The sequence below is a fragment of the Hordeum vulgare genome, chromosome 3H (genome assembly GCF_904849725.1).
Source record: "Hordeum vulgare subsp. vulgare chromosome 3H, MorexV3_pseudomolecules_assembly, whole genome shotgun sequence".
Lineage (NCBI taxonomy): Eukaryota > Viridiplantae > Streptophyta > Magnoliopsida > Poales > Poaceae > Hordeum > Hordeum vulgare.
Window position 1 is genome coordinate 607342115 of NC_058520.1, and position 22598 is coordinate 607364712.

Below are 22598 nucleotides of genomic sequence, written 5' to 3' on the forward strand. Positions count from 1 at the left end.
AACATTAGCTTTGGTCTTATAATCAAACACATTAAGCATCGCTAGAATGGTGACCAACCAGCTACCCTACGTGGCGCATGCTGGTTGGTCGCAGTAGGAAAGTCTTTGATTTTTTAGAGTTCTTTTCAAAATGAAATTGAGACCTTTTCTTTTCCTTTTGAAGAAAAGTTTTTTAGGTTTATTTTTTCTTTTTGAGATGGATGTGATGTTCATATGACACAAGATTTTTTAATTTCAAAATGAAGGTATGATATGCACAACTTTCTCTCAAGCGGCCCGCAACGGCAAGCCCGAACCACTAGTGTGTTTGCATTTTCCTCATCGTTCTCTGCATGACTAATAAATTTGGACATATATAGAACAAATAGTGTGATCATTTTACTTCGTATGATCAAGAACCTAGTTAAAAAAACCGGACCGGACCGGCGGTCGGACCAGAAAAAACCGGAACTGGCAGCCTCATCGGTTTTTTAAGCTAATAAGACCGTTCTGCAATCGGCCCGGAGAAAACCGGTTGAACCGGTTGGTTTTCTGGAAAACCGATGAAAAACCGGGTCACTAAACCGGGAAAATCAGGAAAATATGTTAATATAAATTGGGAGAAGTGAGATTCAATCTCAGGTCGCGTGAGCAATACGCGAGGTCCCCCACGGCCCTATAACCAACCCGGCTATGCTACTTTGTTGTTCACGATATGAAAATAATTTTATTTGATCATTGCTTCACATTATATTAGCACATATATTAATGAACATTTATTCTTTTTGGCTTAAAAACTGGCAATCGAACCGGTGAACGGACGGTCCGACCGGTAAAAACCTGAACCGACAACATTTTCGGTTCGATTTCTGGTTCGATATTTAAAACTATGATCAAGAAATATATGTGGCACTAACCACGTACTAAATTTTTTATTGCATGGAACCTGAGAAAATACGCGTTCTATGAATTTTTTCTTACAAAAGTCATGTTATCTTTTTTGAAACATTTATTTCAGGGAAAGAATAAAATTTATTCACAATATTTTGATCGAAATTTGGTCTTTTTCGAAAAGAAGTCAAAGTATAATTTTGTTTTTGTGATTTTTTTTCTTACAAGTGCACTAAAAGGTCAAGTTTATTTCAAAAATATTTTCAGATTTTTTTTACTTTTTGTTGAATTGCTTCCAATGAATTTACTTTAAAAATATTTACTTTATTTTAAGTTTGTTTACTTTTATCACCAAAATGAAAATCTTCAATGAAAAAAAAGAAATTTGAACAAAAAGCCAGGTGCTAATGTCTAGCACATGCCAACCCGAAGTATGCAATTGCGCTATTTTTATTTACGACTGTGCCCTCATAGGAGGTCTTTTCACTGCATTCGTTTTGATCCGTGCGCACTTATCGGTGCTGGGTCACGGATGGGCTCGGAGGCCATCTTTTCGTCCGTGCGCACCTCTTGGCACCGGGTCACGGGTTGGGCTCAGTGGCCTCTTTCATTTGTGCACCTTGGCATCTTTCGCAGCCGTGCATGATCCCATGTTGACGATTCAATAGGCAGAGTCACACTTTAATTAAACTTTCGGTATGGTGCTAACCCGGCCACTCGGATGAGCCCGTTCCCCTTCCACCTGGACATTCGCCGCAGCCACTCCAGCGGCGTTCGCCACGGTCTGGACGAGGGACAGCCACTCCAGGGCGAGGTTGCCGTCGACGGTGCCGGGGTTGCGGGCGGAGCAGTTGCGGCGGACCTGGCCCTGGCCGCCGATGAGCACCTTGATCTGGCCCATCTTCACCATGGACACGCCGAACTTGTTGAAGAAGTTCCGCTGGCTGCGGGCGAAGCGCTCGACGATGCGATGGGCCGGGTGTTGGCGTTGGTGAACAGGTCCTGGTCGGACACGAAGAGCCCCTCCCGGTTCACCAGGTTCACGCAGTACTTGTTGTCGAACACGTCGGGCGTGCGCACGTCCAGCGGTGTGCGGCGGTCCGTGGGCACGTCCGCTTCAGCCTGCCGAGGAAGTCCCAGCTCATGGTCGGGTCGGGGCGCGGGAAGAGGCGGCCCTCGAAGGAGGTGCAGTGCGCGAGCCGCATGGTGTGCCCGCCGGAGAGCGCGACGAGGTCGGTGGCGTCGAGGCCGAGCGAGCCGACCACGTTGAGGAGGGACGGCACGGTGGACGTCGGCGCGGGGAGGCCGGACAGCACGTCCTGCTGCGTGGCGAACTGCGGGCTGTCGCGGCGCCCGAGGGGCACGCGGTACTCCGGACCGCCGGAGGCCACCACGGAGTCGCGCGCGGCGAGCGCCCGGATGTCGGAGCAGGACACCACGGCGCCGCGGCACTCGCGCTCCAGCCGGTCGCGGATGTCGTTGATGGCCTTGAAGGCCGACGGGCGGAGTGTCAGGCGCCTGCTGCTCCCCCGGCCCCGTCGCCGACCCGTCCAGGAGCACCGACGCGTCGCAGCCCTGCATGCACGCGATCATGCCGTGATCTCATGCATGAGACGCGCACCCATGTCCATGGCATGGATGCATGAACTGACTAACGCATTGATATGACTATGAGGCAAGGCAAGGTAGGTACCTGGACGAAGCAGTCGTGGAAGTGGAGGCGGAGGAGGCCGGCGGCGAGGCCGACGTCCTTGCGCACGGCGTCCCGGACGAAGTGGCGCACGATGGACGCCGCCCTGGGGCAGCTCCGCTTGTAGAAGTCCAAGGACAGGCCGCGAGTAATCGGAGGCTGCCTCAACCACAAGTCGTCCACGCCGGCGCCGGCGCCGGCGCCGACGGCCTCCTGCTCTGCCGCTGCATAAGCCCCAGACCCCAGCGAGCAGGCCACCGCCACCGCCGCTACTACTGCTGCAGCGAGCAGAGGTGCACTGGTCCTCCTGACACGAACCATCTCCTGATCTCGTCGTTGGTGTGTGTCACAGACAGATTGACGGACTTGTTTTTATAGACGAGGCTCCTCTTGTGCGTGACATCATCGAATAACATTGGAGAAAGTCATGGCAGAAAAAACAAAATCAAAACTCCAGAATGCATTACCAGGTCTGGCATCAATGTGATTTCGTGATGAATTTTTGCATGCACTTCAAACATTTTTAAAGTTGGTAAAAAATAACCTGATTTTTTTTTTTGTATTTTTCTTCTCTTTTGTTTGAATTTCCCGTTCATCCAGAAGTATTTGAGCTCGAGGTTAGAAACTTCATGTTTTCCTTAAAGGTTTCTTACTAGCAGTTATTGAACATACATATTCAGTGCCTGACAGCATTCTGCCTCGCAAAGACGTACACCAGTAATCCCAAGGATCTGGAATGAAGCAATGGACAAGAGAAAAGTTATGGTCTCTCAGTGAACGTACTACCAGTCTCTCACAAAGGTGTGCGTCGAATAAATCATTGGACTGAATTTGTAAACAACCGAATCCGTAAACAACTGAATCATTGGTCCAATAAATCATCCAACGGTCGACTGAAGTGCAGGCCTAGAACTTGAGGCTCGATTGCTCGACCAGAGTGTAGAGAAAAATATTTACATCTAAAATGTCAAACATATATAGTTAGATTCGTCGTAAGATGTATTTTCGTATTTTATATATTTGATATTGCAGATATAAATAATTTTTTCTATATATTTGAGCGAAATCTGTAAATCTTAACTTTTCAAACATTTATATGCACTAGCACTAATCGGCGGATAAGATAGTGAAAACATCGGGTATGAACGATTGGACCTACATATCAGGCTGATCTGGCGTGCGTGGACGAACACCTTTACACCGTCGGCCGTGCGAGCAGTGCGAGGGTTGCTACTAGCATCTGCCAAAACATGTAACAATAACGACCAATTAATTACTAACTATATTTGCTATGTCAAACGGATGGTTCTATTGCTCATATTAGTAGGTACCGAAATTCTGTCAGTCATAGACTAGCCTTGTTTGGTCGTGTAGAAGCTAGGACGGTTGTGTGGTTAAAAGTGTGGCCCTGTTTGGAGGATCTTCGTTTAGTATGAGCAATAAAATCCATTTAACCCCTAGAAAAAATAAATTTTGTTCTCACCTTACATTTCTACCACAGAATGGACTGCCATAAGCTTGCATAACAAAAGAGACATAGCATTGCATCTATATACTTTTGAAGATAGAACAAATTGCTTGTTTCAAACATCAGAAACCACGAAAGAAAACCAAAAGTTGAAACAGCGAACATATTTGTCATACCAACACAAACCAATACATAATCAATCATCCGAATCAGTATCTTCCTGGGAGGCTTGGAGAGCAAGCTGCTCAAGCGTCAGTTGACCAGACCGAAGCTGCTCAACAAGATTATCTTCGTACTCAACATCTGGGACAATTCATGAGACTCCTTGTTCAAAATGTAGAGCGAGAGCAGAAAAATGATGGTCCAAGGATGCACGCTCAAAGGATTACAGATAAAGGGGGGAGGTCCTCAAGCAACAGCTCACCATCCATGATCTGATCAAGAAATTATCTCCGCACTCCATCTTCTTTATCATGGCCATGCTCATTAGACCTTGTGCCCCGTGCTCGAGGTGATATATTTCAGTGCACGGCCAAGCCAGATGAGGCGTGAGGTATATGCAATTGGCTTCAATGGACGGAAACTGAGTGGCGTCCACAGAAAGGCACCTGCTACCGTTACTGATAAAGATTGCACGGCTGCCTATGCTATTCACTTTCTCAAGCGTATTTCCATCCTTGTCCATCTTAAACACCTCCATGCGACGATTCTCAAGCTTGAAGATGATGAGCGTTTCTCCAGCGGATTCCACCACAAAACAACCAGGCCAAGCGGCCATGCCAATGTGGTTATCAGGGAATTCGGCATACGCCGTCATCAGATCGTCGATCTTGGCGACAACCACGGCCGGAAGCGGCGGTAGCACGTTCTGGTGTCCGGCGATGGCGACACAGCCCTGGACGGCTTTCCTGACCAGAGGATACGGGTACTTCTTTTTGTACCTTACGAACTCCTTGCTGCCAGGGTTGGCCCTGTACAGCTTACTGGAATCAGTGCAGTAGATGATGAGGTAGAGCGGCGAGGAGCTTGAGACGACTGCCGCCGTCACGCTGGGACGCATGCGCGCCGCGAACCGGACCATGTAGCCCGTGAACGGGTTGAGGACGCACGCGGCGTGAGGGGCCTCCTTTGCCGCCAGGACGAGGAGACCGTCGCCGGTGACGGAGACGACGTAGTAGTTGCGGAGCATCGGGATGTTCCTGACGTGGAAGCGGGCGGTCTCGGTGTTCACCAGGACGCGGGTGTCCTTGTCGTGGGACGGGTAGTCCAGCATGACCCAGTTGCGCGGACGGAAGCGGCGGTCCATGTTGTTGGTGGGGTCGTCGGTGGCCGCGCGCCAGTTGTGGCAGATGGCGCGGAGAGCCATGTAGCAGTCGAGGTCGGCGGTGTCCAGCAGGCCGCCGGCGATGTGGTGGATGAGCTCCGGCGGAAGCGAGGACCAGTCCATGGTCGGCGGAGAAAGCTTGGGAGGGAGGAGCTGGGGTGGTATGTGAGGAGCTATTGGGGTGCTTTTGTACTGGTCCCGTTGGCAAACGTCTAGGCTTCCCCGCCGGCGAGGGTGAGTTCCCATGGCAGGCCATGGTACTCGAAGGGGCGGGCGACGATTTGCGTTCGGCACGAAGGGTCACCCACGCACGTTAATCAAGACGCCGCATGCATGCACGAAGGGTCATCCTCGGCTTGTTTTCACGTTGGAACGGTCGATCGCCCGCCCCCATGCATTCACAAAGGGAGGGAGTCCGTGTGATGATCCATTCACAACGTCAACCAATGGTCAACCAGCCAAAAAAGTTTGAAAAGTAGTTTGACACGCAATTTATTTGGAAACATTATATTTTTTTCAAAAATTCAATAATTCCATTGACATTATAATAATTCATATATTTCGAATTCAAAAAGTTTGGTTTTTTTTGGTGACTCCATTTTTTCAAAAGAGTTGCATATCCGGGTTATAGATCATCACACCCACTTCAACAACTTCATTCATATATTTCGATCAATTTCAGAAACTCTACATTCATTTCACACAATTTTCATTTTTAGAATTTCAATGAATTCAGTCATATTGACACATTAATATGAATTATTTCATTTCAGTTCTATTAATTTTCATACATACTACCTCCGCTTCATAATATAGTGCCTAAAGTTTTTTTTACGTCAAAGTTTGCAAAGGTTGACCAAGTTTACAGAGAAGAAAAAATGCATTGTGGACACTGAATGCATATCACTCGGTACATCACGAGATATACTTCCAAATTATTTATAAATAAAATGCAAAAATAATTTCACACTGTTCAACTATTTTTATTGTATTTCAACCAATTTCATAATAAATTACACAATCATTTAACACAATATCTAATTTGTAGACACAATACATTGATTTTTAATCCTAGTTTAGAAACTAGGAAAGTTGAGTTTTGATTTTAAAACAATTTTAAAGCATTTCAAAGATACAATTTTCTATAATAAATAAAAATTCATGGATATTTTTTTGGGTATATGATTGTTGTTCCTGCAAATATCTGGTATATGCTTTGTTCAAACTCAACTTCAGCGCTTTCCAGTTGGAGAGTGAACCAACGCGGTAATCAACCGAACATCATTCCCGTTGTGCTTTATTACCTTCTTTTATTCTTCTTCAAATAACCTCTTTGGGTTTATTTTTTTTCGTTTGATCCTTCTTTTGAAAAATATTTTGTCTAATATCAAAGTTGTCGGGACCCGATCCTAGGGCTCACAGGTCTCATATAACACATTATATAACTTTGCAGCCTCACGCACGGCAGGCACCCAAACCTCGATGCCTTGATGTAGGGGAGGCAATGTACATGCAACCAAACAATACGTAGAACATGATTTTTGTGCGTGCATCACCTCGAACAGGCACATCTGAGCCACGAATGCAAAGTGGGGGAAAATCGGTACTAATAGGATCTTTGTTTTCTCGCATCGATGCTCGATGGCAAACACACACTCACATAAAAAAGAAGTACTCACTCGCATGCATCATGTCAGCCCGTCCATCCATCCATGTAGACATACCTTTATTTCGGAAAGGAGAAGAGAATACATATATAGCTCAGTATTCTTGGTTTCTAAGATTGGCATGCAGGGGGGTAGTTGCATTCGTGGCAGAGTGGTGGCAGAGTGACATATATAGCTCAGTAGCTATCACTGGTGCAAAGTGGTGGCAGTTGCAACTGACTAAGGGTACGCGTTTACACCGTAAGATTCCTTACTAAATACATGCAAATACGTGTTTACACCCTATGGAAGGGTGGTGCTGCGCTTGACTATTTTAAAGCGGGGGGTTTATATATGCCTAAAAATTATGAAATTATATACAAATAAGGAAAAAAAATATAAAAGTTGAAAAATAAATTACAAAAAAGAAAATACAATACAATAAAATAATAGGGAAATACAAAAAATAAAAGGGAAACATTTTTTGTAATTCAAATGAAAGGGAAAAATATATGTAAACCGTGTTTCACACACTCGGCTCACGTCTGTAAGCCGTGTATCAGGTGGATACTCGGCTTAATTACATCCTCTGATATTTGATTGATGGGAAATAATGAGGTGAAAGGTATGTAGTGATGCTCCTGATCATCAACCTGGGTGACTTAGAAATGTCTGTATTTTGTTGTCATTGCTCTGTGTAATGTGATGGATGAGAATCAGATTGGCACCATGTTTGTGTAGAAGAACTGTTGCTTTCCAGCAAGTGTATGTACAACTTATCATATGTTATTTCTTAATGGATTGATATGTATTATGTAAACATTGATTTTGGATGCACCCATATATGGGCCAATGGATGTATGCCTATTTATTTATCGTTTCTACGAGAACACGTTTTTTTGGCTGTTTGCATCTTAGTTATGCAGAGGTCGGATGTAATATTTAAATCTTTTCATTTAACAAATCGTTGCTTTTCGAATGGATGCATGCCTATTTATGAAATGAATTTGCATTTATTTAAAGGTTATGGAATGCATGTAGGCAACTTATAAAATTACCCGACGGCCTTTCCTCGACGGTCTCCCCCATCACAAAAGGTGCTCAATAAACCTGACGAGACAAGAGTTTTTCCTGTGGGCTGCTGACAGGAAATGCCGACAGGAATTGTTTTCGTGCCGGTCACTCGTCATACACACATTTCCCTGTCAATTTTATTCTTGACGGTTTTTTCCTGAAAAAAAATTCTGACGGTAATAACCGTGGGGAAAAGCATAGTTTCTGGTAGTGTCTCACCACACGTATCCAATTCGCCATGTTAAAACGAGGTTTAAAATTTGGTCAGTCTTTATGTCCACTATCAACAGTTGCGTGCGGCGCATTTTGTCATAATTTTTGCTGTGGCGTATTTTTGCTAATCAGAATATTATATATGTTGATGGTTTTACGTATTTCATTCTGTCCTCCGTCCTTTTCCCACAAATCTGACTCATCCAAATTTAAAAATCAAACAAATTACCTTTAGCTAAACTGGAATATAATATATTTCTCACTATTCTTGATTCCTTCTCACTGGTGCAAAGTGGTGGTAGTTGCAACTGACTAAGGGTACGCGATTATACCGTAAGATTCGCTACTAAATCTCCTCGACACATGCAAGCATTCTCCTATTTTTGCTGCCCTCGACACATGCAAGCATTCTCCTATTTTTGCTGCCCTTTGTCTTCATATGTAACCCTTTTTAGTGGCAAAGCGTAGGTGGGGTGCAATCTGTTCAACTGCTACGTGCTATATCAATGTGAATCTGTGCGGCCTCGTCGGATATACGTGCTATATCTACGTTGCTATATCTACTTGGGTGGTGCGGCCTCGTCGGATGTGGGCTCGGGCGTCTGGATCCGTGCGCGTTGCATCGGGGCTGCGCGCCGGCGGCCGCGGGCAGCTGGTAGGGCGCTGGTGTGCTGATGGGGCGTGGAGGCCGCAGTTTTCTGGTGGGGGTACGGCTGCAGGCTCGGGGCGGCTCGGGCGCGAAACGTCGCCGGAGGTGTTTCACGCGGAGGCTGTGGCTCAAGGTGGGCTTCCCTCCCGTTTGGTTTGGCTAGGTCTGAGGCGGGCGTCGGCTGGGCGGAAGCGGGTGGCAGCACGGATCTGGTTGCGTTGGTCTTGTGCGGAGGTGTGGAGGATGATAGCACGGCGGCGCTGCATGTGGTGGCTGGAGCGGAGTGGCTACGACGGCGTGAGGTGCCGCGGTGGTTTTTGCTGGCCGTGTGTGACTAGTCGTTGGCGGCGGCAGGCTCTTTGGTACATCATGGATTCTTGCGTGGGACGTCGGCGGGCTGCTGCGGCAATGGGTTTAGTGAGCTCCGGGCGAAAGCCTAACATGACCACGGTTGATGCCGGCAGCGACGACGCTTTGGACATCATTTCCCTCCTTGCAGGCGTCGTCGAGGAGCCCCTTCACCTCCCTTGTCGCCTCAGTCGAATTCCTGTTGGAAATATGCCCTAGAGGCAATAATAAATTAGTTATTATTATATTTCTTAGTTCATGATAATCGTTTATTATCCATGCTATAATTGTATTGATTGGAAACACAATACTTGTGTGGATACATAGACAAAACACTGTCCCTAGTAAGCCTCTAGTTGACTAGCTCGTTGATCAAAGATGGTCAAGGTTTCCTGGCCATAGGCAAGTGTTGTCACTTGATAACGGGATCACATCATTAGGAGAATCATGTGATGGACTAGACCCAAACTAATAGACGTAGCATGTTGATCGTGTCATTTTGTTGCTACTGTTTTCTGCGTGTCAAGTATTTATTCCTATGACCATGAGATCATATAACTCACTGACACCGGAGGAATGCTTTGTGTGTATCAAACGTCGCAACGTAACTGGGTGACTATAAAGATGCTCTACAGGTATCTCCGAAGGTGTTAGTTGAGTTAGTATGGATCAAGACTGGGATTTGTCACTCCGTGTGAACGGAGAGGTATCTCGGGGCCCACTCGGTAATACAACATCACACACAAGCCTTGCAAGCAATGTAACTTAGTGTAAGTTGCGGGATCTTGTATTACGGAACGAGTAAAGAGACTTGCCAGTAAACGAGATTGAAATAGGTATACGGATACTGACGATCGAATCTCGGGCAAGTAACATACCGAAGGACAAAGGGAATGACATACGGGATTATATGAATCCTTGGCACTGAGGTTCAAACGATAAGATCTTCGTAGAATATGCAGGATCCAATATGGGCATCCAGGTCCCGCTATTGGATATTGACCGAGGAGTCTCTCGGGTCATGTCTACATAGTTCTCGAACCCGTAGGGTCTGCACACTTAAGGTTCGACGTTGTTTTATGCGTATTTGAGTTATATGGTTGGTTACCGAATGTTGTTCGGAGTCCCGGATGAGATCACGGACGTCACGAGGGTTTCCGGAATGGTCCGGAAACGAAGATTGATATATAGGATGACCTCATTTGGTTCCGGAAGGTTTTCGTGCATTACCGGAAAAGTTTCGGGCTCATCGGTAGTGTACCGGGAGTGCCGGGAGGGGTGCCGGGGACCATCGGGAGGGGTGTCACGCCCCAAGGGGTCTCATGGGCTATGGGAAGAGATAAACCAGCCCCTAGTGGGCTGGAATAAGTTCCCACTAAGGCCCATAAGGTTTGAGAAGGAAAAAACACAAGGTGGAAAGAGTTTCCAAGTGGGAAGGTGGAATCCTACTCCAAGTAGGATTAGAGTAGGACTCCTCCACCTCCAATTTCGGCCAAACCTTTAGGTTTTGAGGCTGCCTCCTCCCCTCCCTCCCACCTATATATACGGAGGTTTTAGGGCTGATTTGAGACGACTTTCTCACGGCTGCCCGACCACATACCTCCATAGTTTTTCCTCTAGATCGCGTTTCTGCGGAGCTCGGGCGGAGCCCTGCTGAGACGAGATCATCACCAACCTCCGGAGCGCCGTCACGCTGCCGGAGAACTCTTCTACCTCTCCGTCTCTCTTGCTGGATCAAGAAGGCCGAGATCATCGTCGAGCTGTACGTGTGCTGAACGCGGAGGTGCCGTCCGTTCGGTACTAGATCGTGGGACTGATCGCGGGATTGTTCGCGGGGCGGATCGAGGGACGTGAGGACGTTCCACTACATCAACCGCGATCTCTAATCGCTTCTGCTGTACGATCTACAAGGGTACGTAGATCACTCATCCCCTCTCGTAGATGGACATCACCATGATAGGTCTTCGTGCGCGTAGGAAATTTTTTGTTTCCCATGCGACGTTCCCCAACAGTGGCATCATGAGCTAGGTTCATGCGTAGATGTCTTCTCGAGTAGAACACAAAAGTTTTTGTGGGCGGTGATGTGCGTTTTGCTGCCCTCCTTAGTCTTTTCTTGATTCCGCGGTATTGTTGGATTGAAGCGGCTTGGACCGACATTACTCGTACGCTTACGAGAGACTGGTTTCATCGTTACGAGTAACCCCCTTTGCTCAAAGATGACTGGCAAGTGACTGTTTCTCCAACTTTAGTTGAATCGGATTTGACCGAGGAGGTCCTTGGATGAGGTTAAATAGCAACTCATATATCTCCGTTGTGGTGTTTGCGTAAGTAAGATGCGATCCTACTAGATACCCTCGGTCACCACGTAAAACATGCAACAACAAAATTAGAGGACGTCTAACTTGTTTTTGCAGGGTATGATTGTGATGTGATATGGCCAACGATGTGATGTGATATATTGGATGTATGAGATGATCATGTTGTAATAGAAATATCGACTTGCACGTCGATGGTACGGCAACCGGCAGGAGCCATAGGGTTGTCTTTATACTAACGTTTGTGCTTGCAGATGCGTTTACTTTTTTGCTAGGATGTAGCTTTAGTAGTAATAGCATAAGTAGCACGACAACCCCGATGGCAACACGTTGATGGATGATCATGGTGTGGCGCCGGTGACAAGAAGATCGTGCCGGTGCTTTGGTGATGGAGATCAAGAAGCACGTGATGATGGCCATATCATGTCACTTATGAATTGCATGTGATGTTAATCCTTTTATGCACCTTATTTTGCTTAGAACGACGGTAGCATTATGAGGTGATCTCTCACTAAAATTTCAAGACGAAATTGTGTTCTCCCCGACTGTGCACCGTTGCGACAGTTCTTCGTTTCGAGACACCACGTGATGATCGGGTGTGATAGACTCAACGTTCACATACAACGGGTGCAAAACAGTTGCACACGCAGAACACTCGGGTTAAGCTTGACGAGCCTAGCATGTGCAGACATGGCCTCGGAACACATGAGACCGAAAGGTCGAGCATGAATCGTATAGTTGATATGATTAGCATAGAGATGCTTACCACTGAAACTATTCTCGACTCACGTGATGATCAGACTTGAGATAGTGGATTTGGATCATGTACCACTCAAATGACTAGAGAGATGTACTTTTTGAGTGGGAGTTCTTAAGTAATATGATTAATTGAACTAATTGTCATGAACATAGTCTAATGGTCTTTGCGAATTACGATGTAGCTTGCGCTATAGCTCTACTGTTTTTATATGTTCCTAGAGAAAATTTAGTTGAAAGTTGATAGTAGCAAACTTTGCAGAGGATTGTCCTCGTTGCTGCGCAGAAGGCTTATGTCCTTAATGCACCACTTGGTGTGCTGCACCTCGAGCGTCGTCTGTGGATGCTGTGAACATCCGACATACACGTTTCTGATGACTACATGATAGTTCAGTGCAAAATACTTAATGGCTCAGAAGCAAGGCGCCGAAGACGTTTTGAAACGTCACGGAACATAAGTGATGTTCTAAAGAGATGAAATTGTGATTTCATGCTTGTGCCCTTGTTAAGAGGTACGAGACCTCCAACAAGATTCTTTGTCCACAAAGTAAATGAGAAAAGCTCAATCGTTGAGCGTGTGCTCAGATTGTCTGAGTACGACAAACACTTGAATCAAGTGGGAGTTAATCTTCCAGATGACATAGTGATGGTTCTCCAAAAGTCACTGCCACCAAGCTGTGAGAGCTTCGTGATGAACTATAACATATCAAGGATAGATACAATGATCCTTGAGCGATTCGTGATGTTTGACACTGCGAAAGTAGAAATCAAGAAGGAGCGTCAATAGTTGATGGTTTGTAAAACCACTAAGTTTCAAGAAAGGCAAGGGCTAGAAGGGATACTTCGTGAAACGGCAAAACAGTTGCTGCACTAATGAAGAGACCCAAGATTAAACCCAAACCCGAGACTAAGTGCTTCTGTAATGAGGGGAACAGTCACTGAGGCGGAGCAACTCTAGATACTTGGTAGATAAGAAGGCTGGCAAAAGTCGAAAGAAGTGTATTTGATATACATGATGTTGATGTGTACTTTACTAGTACTCCTAGTAGCATGAGGGTATTGGATACCGGTTCGGTTGCTAAGTGATTAGTAACACGAAATGAAAGCTACGGCATAAACGGAGACTAGCTAAAGGCGAGGTGACGATACGTGTTGGAAGTGTTTCCAAGGTTGATATGATCAAACGTCGCACGCTCCCTCTACCATCGGGATTGGTGTTAAACCTAAATAATTGTTATTTGGTGCTTGCGTTAAGCATGAACATGATTGTATCGTGTTTATTGCAATACGATTATTCATTTAAGGAGAATAATGGTTACTCTATTTTCTTGAATATTCACCTTCAATGGTTTATTGAATCTCGATCGTAGTGTTACACATGTTCATGATATTGGTGCCAAAAGATATGAGTTAATGATGATAGTACCACTTACTTGTGGCACTGCCGCTTGAGTCATGTTAGTATAAATTGCATGAAGAGGCTCCATGCTGATGGATCTTTGTACTCACCTGATTTCGAATCACTAGTGACATGCAAATCATACCACATGAGCAAGGCCTTGTTTTCATTGAGATGAAATAAGATAGTAACTTGTTGGAAGTGATACATTTTGATGTATGCAGTCCAATGGGTGCTGAGGCACGCAGTGGATATCATTATGTTCTTACTTCACTGACGATTTGAGTAGATACAGGAGTATTTACTTAATGAATCACAAGTCTGAAATGTTGAAAAGTTCAATTCCGTTTCAGAGTGAAGTTCATCGTAACAAGAGGATAAACTGTCTACGATATGATCATGGAAATGAAAATCTGAGTTACGGGTTTTTGGTACGCAGTTAAGACAATGTGGAAATTGTTTCGCAGTTCATGCCACCTGGAACATCATAGTGTGATGATGTGTCAGAACGTCATAGCCACGCACTATTTGGTATGGTGCATACTATGATGTCTCTTATCGAATTACCACTATCGTTTATGGGTTTTGCATTAGAGACAACCGCACTCACTTTAAATAGGGCACCGCGTATTTCCGTTGAGATGACACAGTATAGACTGAGGTTTAGAGAAATCTAAACTGTCGTTTCCTGAAAGTTTGGGGTTTCGACACTTATGTGAAAAAGTTTCAGTCTGATAAGCTCGAACCCAAAGCGGATAAATGCTTCTTCATAGGGTATCCAAAACAGTTGGGTACATCTCCTATCTCAGATCCGAAAGCAAAGTGTTTGTTTCTAGAAACGGATCCTTTCTCGAGGAAAGGTTTCTCTCGAAAGAATTGAGTGGGAGGGTAGTAGAACTTGATGAGGTTATTGAACCATCACTTCAACCAGTGTGTAGCAGGGCGCAGGAAGTTGTTCCTCTGGCGCCTACACCAATTGAAGTGGAAGATGATGATGGTGATCATTGAGCTTCGAATCAAGTTACTACAAACCTCGTAGGTCGACAAGGTCGCGTACTGCTGGAGAGTAGTACGGTAACCCTGTCTTGGAGGTCATGTTGTTGAGCAACAATGAACCTACGAGTTATGGAGAAAGCGATGGTGGGCCCAGATTCCGACAAATGGCTGGAAGCCATGAAATCCGAGAGAGGATCCATGTATGAAAACAAAGTGTAGACTTTGGAAGAATTACTTGATGGTCATAGGACTATTGAGTAAAGATGGATCTTTAAAGGAAAACAGACGATGATGGTGATAAGTCACTATTAAGAAAAGCTCGACTTGTCACAAAGATGTTTTCGACAAGATCAAACAGTTGACTATGATGAGACTTTCTCACTCGTAGCGATGCTAAAGGTCTGTTAGAATTATGTTAGTTGTTGATGCATTATTTATGAAATATTGCACGTAGGATGTCAAAACATTGTTTCCTCGACGGTTTCCTTGAGCAAACATTGTATGTGATACAACCAGAAGTTTTTGTCGATCCTAAAGATGCTAGCAAGTATGCAAGCTCCAGTGATCCTTCAATGGACTGGTGCAAGCATCTCGGAGTTGGAATAAGCACTTTGATGAGATGATCAAAGATTTTGGGTATGTACAAGGTTTATGAGAAACTTGTATTTCCAAAGAAGTGAGTGGGAGCACTGTAGAATTTCTGATAGGTATATGTGGTTGACATATTGTGGATCAGAAGTAATGTAGAATTTCTGTAAAGCATACAAGGTTATTTGAAAGAAGTTTTCAAAGGAGTACCTGGATTACGCTACTTGAACGTTGAGCATCAAAGATCTATGGAGATAGATCGAAAGCGCTTAATAGAAGTTTCAACAAGATGCATGCCTTGACAAGTTTTTGAAAGAGTTCAAAATAGACCAGCAAAGAAGGAGTTCTTGGTTGCGTTGTGAGGTGTGAATTTGAGTAAGACTCAAAAACCGACCACGGCAGAATAAAGAGAATAGACGAAGGTCGTCTTCTATGCCTTAGCCGTAGAAATCTAAAGTATGCCATGCTGTGTACCGCACCTGAAGTGTGCCTTGACTCAAAGTATGTTGAGAGGTACAGAGAGTGATCCATGATTGAATCACTAGCAGCGGTCAAAATTTATCCTTAGTAACTAATGGACTAAGGAATTTTTCTCGATTATGGAGGTGGTTAAAGAGTTTGTCGTAAAGGGTTACGTCAATGCAAGCTTTGACACTAATCCGGATAACTATGAGTAGTGAAACGGATTCGTATAGTAGAGTAGATATTTGGAGCATTTCCGAATAGCACGTAGTAGCAGCATCTATAAGATGACATAAAGATTTGTAGAGAACGCACGAATCTGAAAGTTTCAGAACCGTTGACTAAAACCTCTCTCACGAGCAAGACGTGATCAGACCCCATAACTATATGGGTGTTGGATTCGTTGGAATCACATGGTGATGTGAACTAGATTATTGACTCTAGTGCAAGTGGGAGACTGTTGGAAATATGCCCTAGAGGCAATAATAAATTAGTTATTATTATATTTCTTAGTTCATGATAATCGTTTATTATCCATGCTATAATTGTATTGATTGGAAACACAATACTTGTGTGGATACATAGACAAAACACTGTCCCTAGTAAGCCTCTAGTTGACTAGCTCGTTGATCAAAGATGGTCAAGGTTTCCTGGCCATAGGCAAGTGTTGTCACTTGATAACGGGATCACATCATTAGGAGAATCATGTGATGGACTAGACCCAAACTAATAGACGTAGCATGTTGATCGTGTCATTTTGTTGCTACTGTTTTCTGCGTGTCAAGTATTTATTCCTATGACCATGAGATCATATAACTCACTGACACCGGAGGAATGCTTTGTGTGTATCAAACGTCGCAACGTAACTGGGTGACTATAAAGATGCTCTACAGGTATCTCCGAAGGTGTTAGTTGAGTTAGTATGGATCAAGACTGGGATTTGTCACTCCGTGTGAACGGAGAGGTATCTCGGGGCCCACTCGGTAATACAACATCACACACAAGCCTTGCAAGCAATGTAACTTAGTGTAAGTTGCGGGATCTTGTATTACGGAACGAGTAAAGAGACTTGCCAGTAAACGAGATTGAAATAGGTATACGGATACTGACGATCGAATCTCGGGCAAGTAACATACCGAAGGACAAAGGGAATGACATACGGGATTATATGAATCCTTGGCACTGAGGTTCAAACGATAAGATCTTCGTAGAATATGCAGGATCCAATATGGGCATCCAGGTCCCGCTATTGGATATTGACTGAGGAGTCTCTCGGGTCATGTCTACATAGTTCTCGAACCCGCAGGGTCTGCACACTTAAGGTTCGACGTTGTTTTATGCGTATTTGAGTTATATGGTTGGTTACCGAATGTTGTTCGGAGTCCCGGATGAGATCACGGACGTCACGAGGGTTTCCGGAATGGTCCGGAAACGAAGATTGATATATAGGATGACCTCATTTGGTTACCGGAAGGTTTTCGTGCATTACCGGAAAAGTTTCGGGCTCATCGGTAGTGTACCGGGAGTGCCGGGAGGGGTGCCGGGGACCATCGGGAGGGGTGTCACGCCCCAAGGGGTCTCATGGGCTATGGGAAGAGATAAACCAGCCCCTAGTGGGCTGGAATAAGTTCCCACTAAGGCCCATAAGGTTTGAGAAGGAAAAAACACAAGGTGGAAAGAGTTTCCAAGTGGGAAGGTGGAATCCTACTCCAAGTAGGATTGGAGTAGGACTCCTCCACCTCCAATTTCGGCCAAACCTTTAGGTTTTGAGGCTGCCTCCTCCCCTCCCTCCCACCTATATATACGGAGGTTTTAGGGCTGATTTGAGACGACTTTCTCACGGCTGCCCGACCACATACCTCCATAGTTTTTCCTCTAGATCGCGTTTCTGCGGAGCTCGGGCGGAGCCCTGCTGAGACGAGATCATCACCAACCTCCGGAGCGCCGTCACGCTGCCGGAGAACTCTTCTACCTCTCCGTCTCTCTTGCTGGATCAAGAAGGCCGAGATCATCGTCGAGCTGTACGTGTGCTGAACGCGGAGGTGCCGTCCGTTCGGTACTAGATCGTGGGACTGATCGCGGGATTGTTCGCGGGGCGGATCGAGGGACGTGAGGACGTTCCACTACATCAACCGCGATCTCTAATCGCTTCTGCTGTACGATCTACAAGGGTACGTAGATCACTCATCCCCTCTCGTAGATGGACATCACCATGATAGGTCTTCGTGCGCGTAGGAAAATTTTTGTTTCCCATGCGACGTTCCCCAACAGTGGCATCATGAGCTAGGTTCATGCGTAGATGTCTTCTCGAGTAGAACACAAAAGTTTTTGTGGGCGGTGATGTGCGTTTTGCTGCCCTCCTTAGTCTTTTCTTGATTCCGCGGTATTGTTGGATTGAAGCGGCTTGGACCGACATTACTCGTACGCTTACGAGAGACTGGTTTCATCGTTACGAGTAACCCCCTTTGCTCAAAGATGACTGGCAAGTGACTGTTTCTCCAACTTTAGTTGAATCGGATTTGACCGAGGAGGTCCTTGGATGAGGTTAAATAGCAACTCATATATCTCCGTTGTGGTGTTTGCGTAAGTAAGATGCGATCCTACTAGATACCCTCGGTCACCACGTAAAACATGCAACAACAAAATTAGAGGACGTCTAACTTGTTTTTGCAGGGTATGATTGTGATGTGATATGGCCAACGATGTGATGTGATATATTGGATGTATGAGATGATCATGTTGTAATAGAAATATCGACTTGCACGGGTGCCTCGCCCTAGCGCCCCATCGCCGCCCGTTCCCGGCCACGCATGCAGTGGAGGAGCCCTGTGTTGCCCGCCCGTCCCTAATTGTGGTCGGCACTGCCTGTCATCGTGCACCCGTTCCCCGTCGCGGTCGCGCGCTCCCCCACCCCCGGCCCGCTCTTCTCCGTGCCTTTCTGTCCCGATTCGGACCGTTGGTGGCCTGCTCCGCCCTGTCTTTGGACGGCTTCACCTCGGCAGTGGAGGTCAAGCCGGCTGCAATTCGTACCAGCGACGGCAAATTTCGACTTATGACGACTTCATCCGAGGTGCGGTAACGGATTTCGATGAGTTTCGGATATAGATTTCGATCAGTTCTACGGCAGTGCGTCTCCTCCGACGAGGTTTGACTGATTTACGTGTTGTTTTATGGGGCTGCTACGCACCGTTTTTCAATTGAAACTGTAAACACTTTGTTTTTTTACGGGTTTGATCATTTTAAGGAGTCTATTACAGATGCTCTAAGGAAGTGAATGGAGAGTATCTTGTGCTGGTGCTGGCTGTGTCATGCACGATGGTACCTACAGTACGTGTCAAAGACAAGCGTCGTCTATAAAAGCAAGGCTCTACGTTGTAGAGCAGAGCAGAGCACAGTACCACTGTGGCATACACGAACTGTGAGACGATCGAGTGCTGAGATCGATGGCTCCTTCTTCTCCTCTGCTCGCCGCAGCAGTAGCACTGCTGGTGCTGGCCCTTGGTTCTGCCGTGGCGTATGCGGCGGCAGAGCATGAGGAGCTGAGGTCGAGGCAGCCTCCGGTGGCGCGCGGCCTCTCCTTCCACTTCTACCATGGGAGGTGCCCCGGGGCGGAGTCCATCGTGCGCAAGTTCGTCCAGGACGCCGTCCGCAAGGACAAAGGCCTCGCCGCCGGCCTCCTCCGCCTCCACTTCCACGACTGCTTCGTCCAGGTACCTACCTTGCCTTGCCACTCATGATTTTGGTTCATGCACGAACGCGCCGCTCATGATTCATGAATGCATGCAGGGGTGCGACGCGTCGGTGCTCCTGCACGGGTCCGCCGCCGAGCCAGGGGAACAGCAGGCGCCGCCCAACCTCACGCTCCGCCCCTCCGCCTTGAAGGCCATCAACGACATCCGCGACCAGCTGGAGCACCACTGTCACGGCGCCGTCGTCTCCTGCTCCGACATCCTGGCGCTCGCCGCCCGCGACTCCGTCGTCGCCACGGGCGGGCCCGACTACTGCGTGCCCCTCGGCCGCCGCGACAGCGCACGGTTCGCCACACGGGACGCAGTGGGCTCCGGCCTCCCGCGGCCGTCCTCCAACGTGACAACCCTCCTCGACGTGTTCCGCAAGCTCGGCCTCGAAGCCACCGACCTCGTCGCGCTCTCCGGCGGCCACACCATTGGGCTGGGACACTGCAACTCCTTCGAGAAGCGGCTCTTCCCGCTCCCGGACACCACCATGAGCCCTTCCTTCGTCGCCAGGCTGAAGCGGACGTGCCCGACCATGGGCACCGACGCGCGCGCCGCGTTGGACGTGCGCACCACCAACGTGTTCGACAACAAATACTTCGTCAACCTGGTGAACCAGGAGGGGCTCTTCGTGTCCGACCAGGATCTCTACACCAACGCCATCACCCAGCCCATCGTCGAGCACTTCGCGCGCAGCCAAGGCGACTTCTTCGACCAGTTCGGCGTGTCCATGGTGAAGATGGGCCAGATAAGGGTGCTCACCGGCGACCAGGGCCAAGTCCGGCGCCACTGCGCCGTGCCCAACCCCGGCACCGTTGATGGCGACGACGGCCTTGAGTGGCCGTCTCTCGTGCAGACCGTCGTTGACGCTGCCGCGGAGAACCTCGGGTTCTAGAATCTATACTAGTGGAGTGGTAGCTGTTAACCATGCATGTCGAAATAAATAAAAACTGAGCAGGGCAAGCCATGATCGACCAAACGGTGTAACTACATCACACGTACGGTGACCAGTTAGTTTGATCAATCGATGGTTATGTTTCTTTGTTGGAAAAATCTAAGTAACGACGTCGTACCTCTTCCTTCCCCTGCGGCGGGCGCGATGCGATCCGAGCAAGCATCGTACGCCCTGTGTTAGCATATGCTGTGCGACGGAGTCTTTTAATGTTGAATTTTTAAAAAGTTTTATTTTTTGAACTATAAATCCAATTGACGATCCGTTTTCATCGTTAGCTTTCTCGCAACGAGATCTTCAAAACTAGATCCCATGTCGACATGTTTCAACAACTTTTTTTTATCGATAGTTGCCAGATTACTATTACTTAGTTGTTAGATTATGAGACACTTAGTAGCCACATTTAATTAACCTAGTTGTCAACTTGGCAACTGTGTGTATAGATTTTTATCAACTACGCTTGTTTAAATCCGACGACCGTGTTTGAAATTATTATTGTCTTGTAGCAATTTTCATTATTAATGATATAAACGCATGTCATAGACTTGTTTTGCCAATTTAAATATGTCAATTTGTCATATTTTACATACAACCTTGCCAGAAAAATATTTTGTGCGTTTGCTAGTTTACTATGTCGACTTGTTATATTTACTAACAATTATCAAAAAAATAGATTTCTTCTAGTCGTCGATTTTAAATATACTGAGTTGTCATATTTTTACACAATATCATCCTAAAAATGTCGTTTGTGCTTGCTCGTTCGATTATGTCGAGATGTCATATATTATACATAATTTCTAAAAAATATGACGATTAAGTTAACTTTTATTAGACAAGTAAGTATTTACAAATATGACAAATACGTACAACAAATGTGGTAAGTACGAGAAATAAAAAGTTTTTGAAATATGTCGACATGGGATCTAGTTTTAAGAATTTCGTCGAAACAAAGTCAATACGAAAACGGATCATCGATGGAATTAATGGTTTAAAAGATATTTTTTTTTGAATTTTAATCATTTTGAAAAAATCTGGTAACATTATTACATGCATGCATGCATGACTGACGAAGGGAGAGTGTTTGGCCGCAGCATCACATTGCTTTTTTTAAAATAACATGATTAATAAAGCACTAAAGCAACGCAACTTTTTATTAGGATGGTGATTAGTTCGGCCGCCGCACCGCAAGACGCAGGTGTGGCGCCGCTGGGTAGTAACGTTCTTCTTTGTTTCTAAATAAGCCATTGGTAAAATCAAGTCAAAAATAAAAAATAAAATAAAATAACCATTGGTAAAATCGATAACCAATGAGGTCCGGAGGACAGATTTCTGTTTTACAATGGTACTTTTTGTTGGGGAACGTCGCATGGGAAACAAAAAATTTCCTACGCGCACGAAGACCTATCATGGTGATGTCCATCTACGAGAGGGGATGTGTGATCTACGTACCCTTGTAGACCGTACAGCAGAAGCGTTAGTGAACGCGGTTGATGTAGTGGAACGTCCTCACATCCCTCGATCCGCCCCGCGAACTATCCCGCGATCAGTCCCAAGATCTAGTGCCGAACGGACGGCACCTCCGCGTTCAGCACACGTACAGCTCGACGATGATCTCAGCCTTCTTGATCCAGCAAGAGAGACGGAGAGGTAGAAGAGTTCTCCGGCAGCGTGACGGCGCTCCGGAGGTTGGTGATGATCTCGTCTCAGCAGGGCTCCGCCCGAGCTCCGCAGAAACGCGATCTAGAGGTAAAACCATGGAGATATGTGGTCGGGCTGCCGTGGCAAAGTTGTCTCAAATCAGCCCTAAAACCCCACTATATATAGGAGGGAGAGGGGGGAACCTTGCCTTGGGGTCCAAGAACCCCCAAGGGGTCGGCCGAGCCAAGGGGGAAGGTCTCCCCCCCCCCCCAAACCGAGTCCTACTTGGTTTGGAAGGTGGAGTCCTTCTTCCCTTTCCCACCTCCTCCTTTTTTTTCTTTTTCTCTTTGATTTTCTTCCCAATGCGCATAGGCCCCTTTTGGGTTGTCCCACCAGCCCACTAAGGGCTGGTGCGGCACCCCCAATACCTATGGGCTTCCCCGGGGTGGGTGCCCCCCCCCCCCCCGGTGAACTCC

General features: G+C 46.4%; 1 protein-coding gene and 1 pseudogene across 1 annotated transcript; one reads left to right on the forward strand and one right to left on the reverse strand.

The window, feature by feature from the left end:
* Nucleotides 1-1302: 1302 nt before the first annotated feature.
* On the reverse strand, nucleotides 1303-2881 carry LOC123441062 (annotated as a pseudogene).
* A 16285-nt stretch (nucleotides 2882-19166) lies between these two features.
* On the forward strand, nucleotides 19167-20612 carry LOC123441063 (cationic peroxidase SPC4-like). Its single transcript, XM_045117585.1, has 2 exons — nucleotides 19167-19508; nucleotides 19585-20612. The coding sequence occupies exons 1-2, from the start codon at nucleotides 19242-19244 to the stop codon at nucleotides 20425-20427; spliced, it is 1110 nt and encodes a 369-aa protein (XP_044973520.1). The 5' UTR covers nucleotides 19167-19241; the 3' UTR covers nucleotides 20428-20612.
* The last annotated feature ends 1986 nt before the right edge of the window (nucleotides 20613-22598 follow it).

What these genes read in the sequence shown, in the direction of transcription:
- LOC123441063 (XM_045117585.1), top strand. Translation starts at nt 19,242, where the DNA reads ATGGCTCCTTCTTCTCCTCTGCTCGCCGCAGCAGTAGCACTGCTGGTG. An exon ending in TCCACGACTGCTTCGTCCAG is followed by an intron (nt 19,509 to 19,584) that starts GTACCTACCTTG and finishes GAATGCATGCAG; the next exon opens with GGGTGCGACGCGTCGGTGCT.